This window comes from Terrapene carolina, unplaced genomic scaffold (genome assembly GCF_002925995.2).
Source record: "Terrapene carolina triunguis isolate 2854851 unplaced genomic scaffold, T_m_triunguis-2.0 Scaffold733, whole genome shotgun sequence".
NCBI classification, from domain to species: domain Eukaryota; kingdom Metazoa; phylum Chordata; order Testudines; family Emydidae; genus Terrapene; species Terrapene triunguis.
This window is the reverse complement of record NW_020665084.1, coordinates 7,582-21,548: the sequence shown is the minus strand read 5'-3', so window position 1 is coordinate 21,548 and position 13,967 is coordinate 7,582. Positions and strand designations below refer to the sequence as shown.

General features: G+C 46.8%; 1 protein-coding gene across 1 annotated transcript in view; it reads left to right on the top strand.

Moving 5' to 3' along the window:
* Positions 1-13,967, top strand: part of LOC112120765 (ovostatin-like) — a gene marked incomplete at its 3' end in the record, with an annotated part of 26,317 nt that overhangs the window by 4,776 nt on the left and 7,574 nt on the right. The window contains exons 6-14 of the mRNA XM_024219915.1: positions 1,560-1,728; positions 3,338-3,422; positions 5,608-5,719; positions 6,938-7,052; positions 7,435-7,544; positions 11,601-11,759; positions 12,436-12,663; positions 13,054-13,111; positions 13,711-13,859. Of these exons, the coding sequence (XP_024075683.1) occupies positions 1,560-1,728; positions 3,338-3,422; positions 5,608-5,719; positions 6,938-7,052; positions 7,435-7,544; positions 11,601-11,759; positions 12,436-12,663; positions 13,054-13,111; positions 13,711-13,859 (1,185 nt within the window). The remainder of the gene's footprint in view (positions 1-1,559; positions 1,729-3,337; positions 3,423-5,607; positions 5,720-6,937; positions 7,053-7,434; positions 7,545-11,600; positions 11,760-12,435; positions 12,664-13,053; positions 13,112-13,710; positions 13,860-13,967) is intronic.

The window sequence follows — 13,967 nt, the reverse complement described above, 5'->3', positions numbered from 1 at the left end:
TAAAAAAAGCCGCGATCGCGATCTGCGGCGGCAATTCGGCGGGAGGTCCTTCACTCCCAGGCGGAGTGAGGGACCGTCCGCCGAATTGCCGCCGAATACCTGGAACTGCCGCCCCTGTCCGGAACGGCCGCCCCAAGCACCTGCTTGAGAAGCTGGTGCCTGGAGCCGGCCCTGATTTTAATACAACCTAATGAAAGTGTATACATCTAGGAACAAAGACTGTAGGACATATATACACAGTGGGGGATTCTATCCTGGTAAGCCGTGATTCTGAAAAAGATTTAGGACTTGTGATATATAATCAACTGAACATGACCTCCCTGTGCAATGCTGTGGCCAGAAGAGCTAATAAGATCCTTGGATGTATAAACAGGGGAATCTTGAGTAGGAGTAGAGAGGTTATTTTACCTCTGTATTTGGCATTGGTGAGACCATTGCTGGAATACTGTGTCCAGTTCTGGTGCTCACAATTCAAGGAGGATGTTGATAAATTGGGGAGGGTTCAGAGAAGAGCCACAAGAATGACTAAATGAGCTCTCTGAGGCTATCCATTTATTTAGCTTCACAAAGAGAAGGTTAAGGGGTGACTTCATTACAGTCTGTAAGTATCTACATGGGAAATAGATATTTAATAATGGGCCCTTCAATCTAGCAGAGAAAAGTATCCAGCGGGTGGAAGTTGAAGCTAGACAAATTCAGACTAGAAATAAGGTGTAAATTTATAATGGTGAGAGTGAGTAATTATTGGAACAATTTACAAAGTCTCGTGGTGGATTGTCCATCACTGACAATTGTTAAATCAAGATTGGATCTTTGTCTAAAAAATATGCTCTAGGAATAATTTTGGGGAAAATGTTTGGCCTGTGTTACACAGAAGTCAGGCTAGATGATCACAGTGGTCCCTTCTGGCCTTGAAATCTATAAATCTATGAAACGGGGGGAAGTGTGGGGAAAGTCAGGCTAAATTCAACATGCACCAAATTTGTAAGGTGGAAAGAGCTAGAAGACTTAGGGCTGGTCTACACTACCGCTTAAGTCGATGTAACTTATGTCACTCAGTGGTGTGAAAAAAGACAGCCCCCCCCCCCCCCCAGCAACATAGGTTATATTGACCTAAGTGCTGTCCACACTGGTGCTGTCTCAGCAGGAGATGTTCTCCCACTGACATAGCTTCTGCCTCTCGCAGAAGTGGAGTAATTATGCTGCCAGGAGAGCGCTTTCCTGTTGACATAGAGTATCTTCACCAGGCATGCTACAGCAGTGCATCTGCAGCACTGCAGCTGTGCTGATGTAGCATTGTAGTGTAGACTGGCCCTCTGATATTTACTATAGACAGCATTGATTAGTGTCACATATAGGTATGACAACAACTTACTTTGTGTCTTTGATTCCTGTTGCAAGTGCTAATAGCAAAACATTAAGTTCTGTGTCAGCAGGAGACAGGCTACCCATTCTGGGAAATGTCAGCTAGATGGAGGCTCAATAATGCACCAGGCTTCCTTTAAGAAAAAGAAACTAGCTGTGTCTGTGCCTATCTTCCTGCTCCCTCTGTCCCCTAGGATCCTCAGGGCAATCGGATCTTCCAGTGGCTGAATGTGACATCTCAGGTGGCCATCGTCCAGCTCACGTTCGAGTTAATCAAAGAGCCAATGCTGGGCAACTACCAAATCAATGTGGAAAAGAAATCGGGATCTAGCACTCGTCACTCATTCTTTGTGGAGGAACATGGTTAACACCTGCTGTTGCTATTATTTGCACTAGGAAAAAATAGTTGGAGTAGGGCCCAATCTGTCATAGTTAGACCCAAATTGCAACCCCCCCCCCCAAAAAAAGTGTGCATTGCTATCTATGTGTCTCCTGACCCCATTGTGAATGGACCAAGTCTCTACCCTGTCCTCAGTGGAGTCTAGAGACCTGAGCTGGTGTCCAGACTCACCTCATCTTTGGAGTTTGGGTCTGCAGGTAACTCAAGAACAAGACAAATTTGTTCATGTGTTACCTGCAGACCCAAACTTCAGACTAAACTTCATCCCGAAGCATGGCCCTTCCTAGGGTTTGTCTCTAGGACCGCCTCTGTCTTAGTTCATTCTGGCCCAGAGGGACGTTCTCAACCAAATTAGAGCCACCAGAAATTATCCTGGATTTTCATACAAGGTTTGAGTGCCTGAGCCTGGGATGACTCAACAGAACAGGCCCGCACTCCTTTCTGCACAAGATCTTAGTCTGTGATCCAGTTACACTGCAAATTCCAGGGTGTTCTGTTCTGGCTTCTGGTTCAGCCCACTCCAAAGACAGTCTGTTTGCAGAATTCAGAATCCAGAAATCCATCTAGATCCAGGCTTTGCATTTTGAACAACCCCAAGTCTGGGTTATTAGGAGCTAAGGTTTTTGCATTGGGGATGTCTCTCACAAGAGATACATTTTAACAGCAATGCACCATACTCAACCTGCCAAAGGTACTGACCCCAGTTTGCCAGCTCTTTGGACCAAGACTGCAGCCCTGCACGAATCCCTCTTTTGGGCTGTTCATACTGCAATCAGGAAGTGTGACTGCAGCCTGTGTAGACATACCTGAGCTAGCTTTGAGCTAGCTAGCAGTAGGGGCTGCAGCTGCTAGAGTATGGACCCAGGGTCTTGGGTGGGTGTGGCTAACCCAGGCAACTCCCCCACTACCTCTGCACTGCTGAGGCTTCACTGCTATTGCTACTCTGGCTAGCTTTGATCTACATGCGCTGCAATCACATCATGTGACTGCAGCATATGCTTTATGTCTCTAGGTATCTTTCAGTCATTGAACTCCACTTGTCTTCTGTTTCTCCCCTTTTTACCCCTTTTTGTTCCCAGAGACATTCTGACCCTAGTTGCCTTTAATAAATGTGCCATTTGAGAACTAGAGAGAAGAAACAAATAGTAAAAAGCCAAAGAACAGAAGTTAAACATCTCCTCTAGGTGCAGGCTGTGAAAAACTCCTCCTAGGCAGGTTATGAAACTTGAGTTACAAACATTAAAGGTTGGCACTAGGAACTAACCTTTATCCTAGCAGCATTCACTAGCTTTCTCAGCACATAGTGAGGAGTCTAAACACTGCTTGTTTTATGGCTTTTCCTTCCTTAAGTAGCACCTCAGAGCAAATCCATTACTTGTCTATGTCGGGTTTACTGATAGCTAGTGGAGCATTTTCACCATGATCCCCAAGTGTTAGATCATTTTCTTGGTCCCTTTCACCAACTCAATTCAGAGCACTCTAGTTCCCGCCTGCTGTGTGTTAGTAACTAAACAACTGGGAGGGTCCATTTCTTTCATAGGAACTAATGTGCCTTTTTCCCCCCCACACTAGTGCTACCAAAGTTTGAAGTTATGGTCCATGCACCAAAAAGTGTCTCAGTCCTGAATCCTGATTTGACAGTGAAAGTTTGTGGTGTGTAAGTATCTGATACAGTGCTGCAGAGAGACTGGGGGCAGGGTGAGACCTTCCCAGAGAGACAGACAAGAGGGCAGACTCATCAGCAGACGGGGAGGAGGACAAAGCAATCAGGCCATCAGAAGAGGCTGATCAATATTGATTTTGGGGATGGCGGCCTACATTTATTTGTGTTCCTCTGGCTTGTGGGTGGATGGGAATCTTATTGTTTGCACAGGTGTATGGTGGGTTGTACACAACATTATCCACTTCCTTACGGGCCCCCTGGGATGGGCTCACCCCTCCCCAGTGGTTATTTTAGGAGTAGGCTCTGCTAAGCCAGCCAGAAGCATGGAGTTAAAGCCCAGCAAGGGATTCAGCATCCAAGCAGGCTATGGGACCCTGAGCTGACCCTATCCAGTGTAGCTGAGAACAGTTGGGCTCAGTCCTTTAAAGGGGCTGAGTAACTCTTACACAAGGAGATTATTACGTCAAATCTAAAGGTGAAATCCTGGCCCAACTGTCATCAAGGGGAGTTGATTTGCCTTCCTCTGCCTCAGAGGGTCAGCTTCATCCCAGGACATCAGTGGACTCACCCTAGAGAGAAATTGGGCCCCAAACGTTGGTAGCAGTGATTTTTAAAATACGAAGTTTAAAAAGTAGGGGTAGGCTTAAGATTGCATTTAAACTTCCCCAAAGCTCAGGGAGTTGCTCAAATCCTGGGTTTGGCTCAGACCTGTCTCTATTGCAAAACTGAAGCAACTGTCATCAAAGTATTTCAGAGTGGATGGCCCAAAGGCCTGGACAACAGTATACCCACTTTCTGTACCTTTAGGGAAATAGATTAGAGCACAGGGAGCTTTAGAGTTCGTCTGTGGGAAATTGTACTGCACTGCAGAAGAGAATCAAGTGTCTGTGAAACAATGTTTACTAATGTGGGGGATGCTAAACTAGCTTAGGGGGGACCCACAGGGCACAGATCAACATGGCCAAAGAAAGATCCTGGACCCCCAGTCCATGTCCCACACACTCTGCAACATGCTGCTGAGTCTGCAAGTCAAATGGCAAGTAGTTCTTTGACAGCCAACCAACTTCCTTTCCTGCTCCTGTTGTGGTCCTTGCTATGTAGAGCCTGGCAAAATATCTCAGTCTGAACCTTTTCCCAGTAAAACATGCCAATTCAAAGACACCAAAACATTGTGTGTATTCATGTCAGTTTAAATTCACTCAAAGATATGAAAAAATTAAAACATTTTGTTTCGACATTTTGGAAATGAAACATTTTTATTTTTGATTAAAAACAATGTTTTGTTTAGAAATTTCCTTTTTAATTTTTTTTAAAATGTTAGTAAATTCTTGAAATTGAAACAATTTTTGTTGACTTTTTAATTGCCAAAAAATGTGAAAATGTTCATTGTCCATTCTACCTAATACAGATCCCCTCCCCGATTTTTTGGAATGGTTAGCAAACCGAAAAATCCCTTATTCACTCAGCTCTACTCACATGAATGTGGCAACAGGCTAATGCAGCAGCTCCAATGTCTCTGCTCTGCTGGTGCAGCACTCACCTCAGCCTCTGGTGGCATCAAGTTGAGGCATCTAGTGAGTGGGGTCCTGAGGACAGGCAGGAGCTGCTGGTGGATTGCAGAGAAAAGAGGGGAGTTGGCAATAAACAGAGAAAGCGAAGAAAATGTTAAATACAGTGAAAAGGAAAAAAGGCAAGATGAAAAGGAGAAATGAGACAGAAAACAAGCAGGACAAAGGCATGAAGATGGCAGATGCATGGGGACCTGGAGGGGAAGGGCTGCATCATAGAAAGGTTGGGAATTGCTGCTCTAAGAGCAACTAAGAGCAACGTGGAGGCCCCTTCATGGGAAACAGATTCCTGTTTAAGGAAATGACAGGATGTTTCATTAGGACAAATGAGTATGGGGCAATGGAGATACTAAGAAATAAACTAAGCAGCAATGTCCTCAGACAGTGAGAGGTGTCACCAGGGTACAGATGTTGGCATGAAAATCCACACCATTGCTGCTCACAGGTAATTAACCTTTCTGCAGTATTCAGAAATCTAGTCAGAAAGCACACAAAATTACTCCCGTCTCTGGGTTCCCAGGCGTGGTGCGGATCCTGGGTCTGTAGCTGTACGTTAGCTCAGGTCAGTCTCTTGAGCCCCTAATTCACTGTTGTGTTTTCTCCTCCACTAGGTACACCTATGGCCAGCCTGTCGAGGGGAGAGTCCAGCTCAGTGTGTGCAGGGATTTCAGTTTGTATGGAAACTGCAAGAGAGACCCACTTTGTCAGTCTGTTACCAAAGACGTATGATACACAATAGTTATTTAGAAAAGATTCCCTTCCTTCCCGCCTCTCCTCTTTTTCTCTCCTTTCACCCCATCATTCCTCCCTTCTAATGCGGGGAGCACAGGACTGAGACTCAGGAGACCTGGGTTCTCATCCCTGCTCTGCCATTGGCCTGCTGGGTGACCTTGAGCAAGTCACTTCACTGCTCTGTGCCTCAGTTTCCCCATCCGTAAGGTGGGGATAATGATACTGGTCTCCTTTGTAAGTTGCTTTGAGATCTATGGGAAAAAGTGCTAGAGAAGAGCTTTATATTATTGTTGTTATTATCTTTGCCTCCTCTCCCCAATCCTCTCTTGATCTTTGAACATAAATTGTATTTTAACTAGTTTTGACCCTTCCCCCCCTATATTGTGAGTGGGGTTTGAGTCCTTTGGGTGGGTGGATAGCTTTGGGATAGAATCACAGAGCATTTCCCCAATATATTTGGGGCTGATGCGGGTCCTTGGCTACATGGAACTCACTGGCTAAATATCTATCTTATCTAAAGTGCCAGTGTCTATAGGGCTCCAGGCACCATAGGAACTAGCCACAATCTAGATAAAGGTACTTCCAGAATCAGAGAGGAAATATCCTTCATTGAAATAATATTGGGGATGGTTGTGTACACCAGTTAAACACATTAGAATCTGTCTCATTGGGAGAAGGGATGTTGACCAAGACACTGGGTTCTCTCCAGCTCTTGGAAAAGTACCTTAAGATTCCTCTCTTCAGGAAGAGTGAGAACTGCTCCCAACCTCTCCCTGAAAAGAGAGGACCTTTAAAACAGCACGGTCTGCCATCCTGCATTGCTGTCCTGCAGTGTTAGCACTCAGTGCCTTCCTCAATACAGGGCAGAATGGCAGGGAGCTTGTTTAAAGTCTAGAAGGCAGACTCTAACAGTGCAGTGTTTCCAGGCATTGGGCATAGCCCCAGAGAGTCAGCAATGGATAGGAGCCCAAGTCTTAGCAAGGAATCTGTACCCAGGTTCCGCTGACCCAGAGACAAGAGACCTACCAGCTAAGCCAGGCACAAGTATATCATAATGGTCTTTTGTATGAATATTCTACTGTTATCTTTGCTCAAGGGAGTAAGCCAACACCCTCTTTGCCCCCTTTGGCAAGAAGATCCCCAGTTCTCCTGACCCTGCACAGAACTGGGCTCTTTCCCTACTCACTGACTGTTTCCTTCCCTTCTCAGATGGGGAAGGATGGCTGCATCTCCCAGGTCTTCAGTTCCAAGATCTTTGAGCTCAATCGCTCTGGGTACCAGATGAACTTTGATGTGAAAGCAATCGTGACAGAGAAAGGAACAGGTAACACCTTCCAATCAGTCAGAGACTGGGGTACAGTGATGGAAAAGGGTGTTGGAGAGAGAGACTGCTCTGTGGGTCAAAGCTTTGGCTGCCCAGCACAAGGTTCAATTCCCAGTAGGGTGACCAGATGTCCCAATTTTATAGGGACCGTCCCGATTTTTGGGTCTTTTTCTTATATAGGCTCCTATTACCCCCTTACCTCCATCCCGATTTTTCACATTTGCTGTCTGGTCACCCTAATTCCCAGAGAAGATCCATTTTATAAACACAGTGACAAACTATTTCCAAGGCAAACACTTAGTTGGTTAATTTGTCTCTATTTAAACAATGTTAAATTCAAGACTAATTAATGTCTCATCTTCATCCTGGGTCTGTCTTGCAGGTGTGCAGCTCACAGGCTCTGCCTACATTTCCATAACCCAGGTGCTGGGCAGTGTGCGGTTTGAGAACATGGATCAATCCTACAAAAGGGGAATTCCTTACTTTGGACAGGTAGGCCAGCAGCGAGGGACCCTCCAGGACAAACTACTGTATCCTGGGTGATAGAAGGGGTCTGCGAGGTAGGGGAGTTGTGTATTGGGGTCCAGCAATGTGACCAAAAGTCTTTCACCAAAGGAGGTTTTCTTCCCCAAAGCTTCATTCTTTCTACGTAGACTGCACAGTTTAGAACAAAAGAATTATTTTCTTAAACAACATTTGTCCATCCTTGGCTACAACTCAGTTCTTCAGCTAGTCGATACGGACCTCTGATTACCAATGAGTTTACTGCCTTTGTTCTGAGGTCTTTTCTATAATGAGGGGAAATGTTTTGTGTTTAAAAAAATGTTAACTAACATGATTTTAACTAATTAACATGATTTTAACTGCAAGTTAAATGTGATTTAAGTTTCCCCCCCACCCCACAGGTTTGGCTATGACCAGTTAACTGGAGCTAATTGAATCTGTTTTTTTTTTTTTTTAATGTTGGAAAACAACAGTTTTTGTTTTAATTCACTGAAAAATGCAATTTTTTTGACAAAGTTCACTTAGCAATTTTTTTATCTCAAAATGTTTCATTTTGTTATGGTGGGGAAAATGCCCCATTTTTAAAATTCTGTTTTCTTCAACTAGAAGAAGAAAGGGGGAAATTAAAGTAAGATAAAGTTGGAAAAAGAATTATTTTCTCTTTTAAAAAATTTTTTCACGGGCAAAAGGTCAGTGTATGTTGACAGAGCGATGTATGCCCGAGCTTGAGCCTGGGCTCAAGTCAAACCCCTCTTGTGTCCACACCAACTGTGCAAACCTAGGGCTCTGACCATGGTCACAAGAACTGCAGTGCTGGAGGGTCTGAGCCCATGTTAAGCTGGGACCTAAGGTCTGAGCCCTATTGCTTTGCTGTGGGCATGCAGCCCCCACTTGACTCAGATTCCGGAAGTCCTCCGGATGTATCCCAGAGTTCCAGGTGGCAGAGGAGCAGCACTGCAGGCAGCCAGGCTGCCATTACTGCCTGTCCGAGTGCGCTCCCCCTTCCTTCTCCAGTTCCTCCTCGCTGCTTGCGGCGCTTGCCCCAAGCAGGGAGCAGAAGTGACAAGGGGAAGCGGCTTCCAGCTGCCGGGATGTTGGGAGTCATCTGTCCCTGAGTTGGGAGCCCTGCCACTCCCCGTCCTTGCAGGGCAGTGTTTGGTCCTCACTTTGCTCTCTGGCCCTTGCTCCTAGGCCCCCCTGGGGCTGCTTGTACTGGGCAGAGTGCACTGTGAAGGTGGCAAGTGGTAGACAGCCCCAAAGCTTCCCCACAGCCAGGGATGGATTAAGATATATTGGGGCCCTGGGTAAAAAGAACATTGGGGGCCCCCCACATCCCCTCCTGCCACGAGGCCCTGCTCCCTCTCCCTCCCCTTCTCCCAAGGCTCCACCCCCTGGTCTGACCACAGGCCAGGCCATGGTAAGAGCTGCCCAGGGAGCCTGCACTGCTGTGGGGAGCCTTGAGCACTCTGGTCCCCCGCCCAGGGCAGGTGGAGGGTCTGGGGTTCCCCACAGCTGCCCAGGCTCCCTGGGTGGCTTTTACCACAGCCTAGGACAGTGGTCCCCAAACTGTGGGGTGCACTGCCTAAGGGGGGCACAGAGGAATATTCGGGTGGGAGGTGCAGTAGGGCCCAGGTTAGCCTCCACAGGGAGTGGGGAGGGAGTGCCACCCATCCCTGCTTTGCCCCCAGGTCTGCTCCGGACCCACTCCAGCCCTGCCCCCAACTCCAGCTGTGGCTCTGCTCCTGGCCACACCCCAGCTGCACCTCTGGCCCTGCTCCCAGCCCTGGCCCTACTGCTGGCCCCCAACCGCAGCCCCCGCCCCCACCACGACCCCCGGCTCCTTTTCCCAGCTCTGGCCCTGGCTCCCAGTGTGGTGCAGACCAGGTAAGGGGGGGCACAACTGAAAGTTTGGGGACCCTGGTCTAGGGTGACCATATGTCCCGTTTTGGCCCTGGATATCCTAACTTGTTAGGCAAAACTCGGCATTTGTCCCATTTGCTCTTGTTAACTGATCACCAGCTGGCAAGAGTAAATGGTACAAATCCTCAGTTTTGCCAAAAAGGGACTCGGGGGGGAGGGGGGGGAGTTGGGGCTCAGGCCAGCCCTGCGCAGGGGAGGAGGGGGCTTGGGCATGTGGCTCAGGATGGCTCCCGGGGGGGGGGGGGGGGGGCCCGCCGGGTCCCAGTGGGGGGTTGGGGGGGGAATATACTCATTCACTCTCTACATAGGCTCCGTCCGTCTTCCAGCCTGGCGGGGATGGGGCCTCAGGGGGAAGAGGAGGAGCAGGGCGGGGGGAAGGAGCAGGGGGTGGGACCATAGTGCCAGTGCTCCTGTGTGGCCCCCAAATTAGCCAGGGCCCCTGGACTTGGGCCCCTTTGGCCCATACGGTAATCCGCCACTGACCACAGCCGCCCATGGTGGCAGCTCTGGCTACCTCCTCGCTGTGGGGAAGTTGTGGGGCTGGTTCACACTTGCCACCCTGACAGTGCACACAGCCTGGACACCCCTGCCCACTCTGCCTCAGTGTGGACACCATTTTAACCCTAGCTTAAGAATTTTTTGACTGAAGTGTAGATGCTCAAGCCCAGGATTCCCTGAAATAGGTCAGCTGACTTGAGCCCTACTAACCCTAGGTTTACATTGCAGTGTAAACATACCTTCAGAGAGAGAGTGTGTGAAAGTATTACTTTTAAAAGTGAAAGTGTTACTTTCTCTGCAGGTGTTACCTTTCACGTTTAGAAGTTCAAGTACTACTCCTTCTTACTTTTTAGTACTCCCCCTCCCCCACGTGCACACTCTTTTCCAGTGGAAAAATAAGGAAAGGGAAAAAAGAGAAGGAACTCCACCCCACCCACCAACCGAATGAAAGCAACTAACCAAACAAAATGAAACAAAAGATAGACACCCCCAAAGCAAACACCAATCCCATTCCTAAAACAAAACAAAATTGAAAGAAGGTAGGCATTTTCAAAATTTTCATTTTAAAAGTATGGGAAAGTACCAAAATTACAGGCATGTTTTCAACTGATTGTTTTTCTAATTTTTGAAAAATGAAAGTTTCATCAAATTAATGTTTGTGGTTAAAAAAAAAATTAGTTTGACAAAATCCAATTTTTCAGTGAAAACCCTTTTTGTTAAAAAGTTTTGACCAGCTCTACTGTTAATACATTTTTAAACACAGTTGTCTTTGTCTACAGTAAGGGAAATGCAATGCTTTTTCCCAGTAAAGACAAAAGTTTGATTGGGTCTTTGGTTCCCAGCTCTGCTTCATTACTTTACTCTCCAGGGATTCTGAACAGGGAGTTAGCTTGTTACCTGCTAGTAATTTAGGTTGGATCCCAGCACCCTGGCAATAGATTATAATGAAATGCCATTTTTTTTGACCATACCATCTAGTTCTGGGTTTCCTGGCTCCCATTGGATGGCATTACTCCCTGCAAAAGAACCACACTATTATTATTCTTGAACACATGCACGCATGCACACAGACTCAAAACACAGTTCAATTACTAGGCTTCTGGAATCTAGCTAATGGAATAGGGGGTTATGTAACTCTACATTTCCCAAACAGCTCACAGTCTAATGTATGAATAGCAAGGATGTGGGATTAGAACCAGGGAATATCGTGGCTGGAAGCTGGAGTGGGTTCAAAAACCAGAGATGAAAGAAGAAGGTGTCCAGCAAGTGAGAAGGAGTCCTTGAGCCACGAAGAAGAAGGTGGATGAGAAGTGTGTGCCCTTAAACTAGGAATGAGTAGTGGGGAGCGAGCAGGCAGGGGATGAGGGGGGGAACTGTGTGTGTCCTTGCACTTGAAAGAGATAGTGTAAGTGAAGCGGTGCACCTGAGGAAGTCCCACACATGCTAAGATGGCTGCCATGATGTTGTGACAGCCATTTTAACTCTTGGATATTTGTTTCTGGGGGTAGGGTTGTATTAGATGGAAAACAAACGCAGGCCAAACATACATGTCCATACTCAAATGGATTAGGAACTTAACATTGGTCTTCTACCTCTCTGAGACCCTCACATTCCCTTTTCCTTTAGGTCAAACTGGTAAATGAGGATGACTCACCCATCGCAAATGAGGTTGTCCAGCTGCTCCTCAATGACAAGAATGTGGGCAACTACACCACAGATGCGAATGGCACCGTTCAGTTTTCAATTGACACTTCTGAAATGTTCAATCCTCAATTTACCCTGAGAGTGAGTACCTGAAGAGCTAATGGGGAAAGGTTGTATTCCCATGAGAGGCACTGTGTTGGGGCGAGGAATGGCTGCTCTTCACCCATTGCCTAGAACCCGTGTCCAAAGCGGATGGGATGATGATAGTATTCTAGTGATGGACTGTGCTTTCTCTGGCTCCTTTCATGCCCCAATGATCACAAAGCGCCTTATAAAGTAGTGAGCTAAATATCTCAGTTATTGCAATGATTATAAAAGTAAATACAGCAGCTTTTGTGTGCTCTACAATATCACAAGCATTAGCTGAGTTTGGTAAGAGAGGACATGCTGGCCAGGAGCAGTGAGGCAAACTGTTGGGATTTGAAAAAAAAAGGGAATTGATTGATTTAGCCTTTTTTACCTTTTTCTTTTCTCTTTTTCTTTTTCTTTGTATCTTGTCTACAAAATGATTGTGACTTTCACAGACTGGTTTTTCTTCTGCTCCTTTTGGCACTTCTCTGCTTTTGCTGTCACCTCTCTCCAGGTTGCTAGAGATGGTCTGCTGTCACTTACACTACCTGGGCAGTTAGCTTTAGATAAAATGCCTTATCAATGGCTTGTGAATTTCAGTCTCTTATTTGTGGCAGTGACTTGCTGTTTCCACTGCCTCCCCAGTGAAACATTAGTTTATTTTCTCTCTTTCCCCCTTTCTTGTCAGGCGATCTATAAAACCAACGACAACTGCAATGTAGTTGGTTGGTTGATACCTTACTATCCTGAGGCCTATTACTCTGTCCAGCGCTTCTACTCCCGGACTAACAGCTTTGTGAAGATCAAGTTGGAGCCAGAGGAGTTGAGCTGTGGCCAGCAGAGGTCAATCACAGTGCACTATGTCCTGAACAAATACGGGGACGGGAAGATCACCAGTGTGAAATTCTACTATGTGGTAAGTGTCAGGTGGCTTCTGTGAGTCCCTAAAAGAACTTGGTTTGGGATCTGCCCAGCAAAACCCCAAGTACTGATATCTCAAATAATTGATCTACTGGGTTGTGGATAGCAGAGATGCTATCTAGGCTAAACTCTTCCTTGATTCACATTGCTGCACAACCTGGCAAACAGGACTATGAAAGCAGGGATAGGACTGGGGTGGTTTGGCAGGACTGTGTCTGTGTGTGGAAAATCTAACCTATCTACCCCTGGACATGCTATACCTGACTTCATATTGAGCCAAACAGTTAAAACAATCCTAATTGCATGCTTTCCGTTATCGGACTGGGTTGTTCTCCTCCCTCCCTCCCCCACTGTCTCCTGTCTCATGGCATCTTTCTGTGCACAGGTGATGGCGAAGGGCAAGATTGTCCTCAGTGGCAAACAGCATGTCAACACCAGTGGTGGTAAGTATAGTTTTTGATGCAAAGTTAATGAGAATTAGGGAACGAGGCAGAGGTTCTGGGATCTGTGCAGCAGGCAGGACTAGCACAGGCACCTCTCCCCACACGTGTGTGCATGGTGGAGTCAGGCTGGTAATCACCACCTGGAAGACCCCTGTTCAATTAAGGATGGCTGCCCAACCCATCAAACTCTCCACAGAGGCAGTGGGGGGAAGCAGCCTATGTCACCCCTGGGGAAGTAATGGCCTATGGAGATCCTCCCAGAAGAAAACTGGAGCAAATGGATTTCCTGAGGAGAAGCAGAGGGTGGCTAAGGGAATAAGGAAATAGCACATATCTTGTGAGATGTCTGCCACTGGGATGTTGGATCTGAATTCCGATCTGAAATCTGACTGGATTTTGGATACGCCTTCAAACCCTAATTTTAACTTTGGTGGCATCTGGATCTGAATCCAAACCCACGACCACATCAGTCCATCTCCACAGTATTTCCTCTCTATACCATCTCAATCCCCTTCCCATTTTACACACATGCCAGCTAGGATGGCAGCTTCTAGAACAGTTTCTCTGTGATTCTCTTTTGACTTGTCCCTTTCTCTCAGCATCTCTAAAAGGCACTTTCTCCATCCCACTCACTGTCAGTGAGAAGCTGGCTCCTGCTGCCCGGATGCTGGTCTACACCGTGCACCCTGCCAGGGAGCTAGTAGCCGACAGTGCCAGATTCCAGATTGAGAAATGCTTCAAGAACAAGGTCAGTGAACATAAGATGTTTCTATGGTTGTATAGATTTTTTCCTATGGGAGACCTATATTCACACACACACACACACACACACACACACACACACACACACACACAC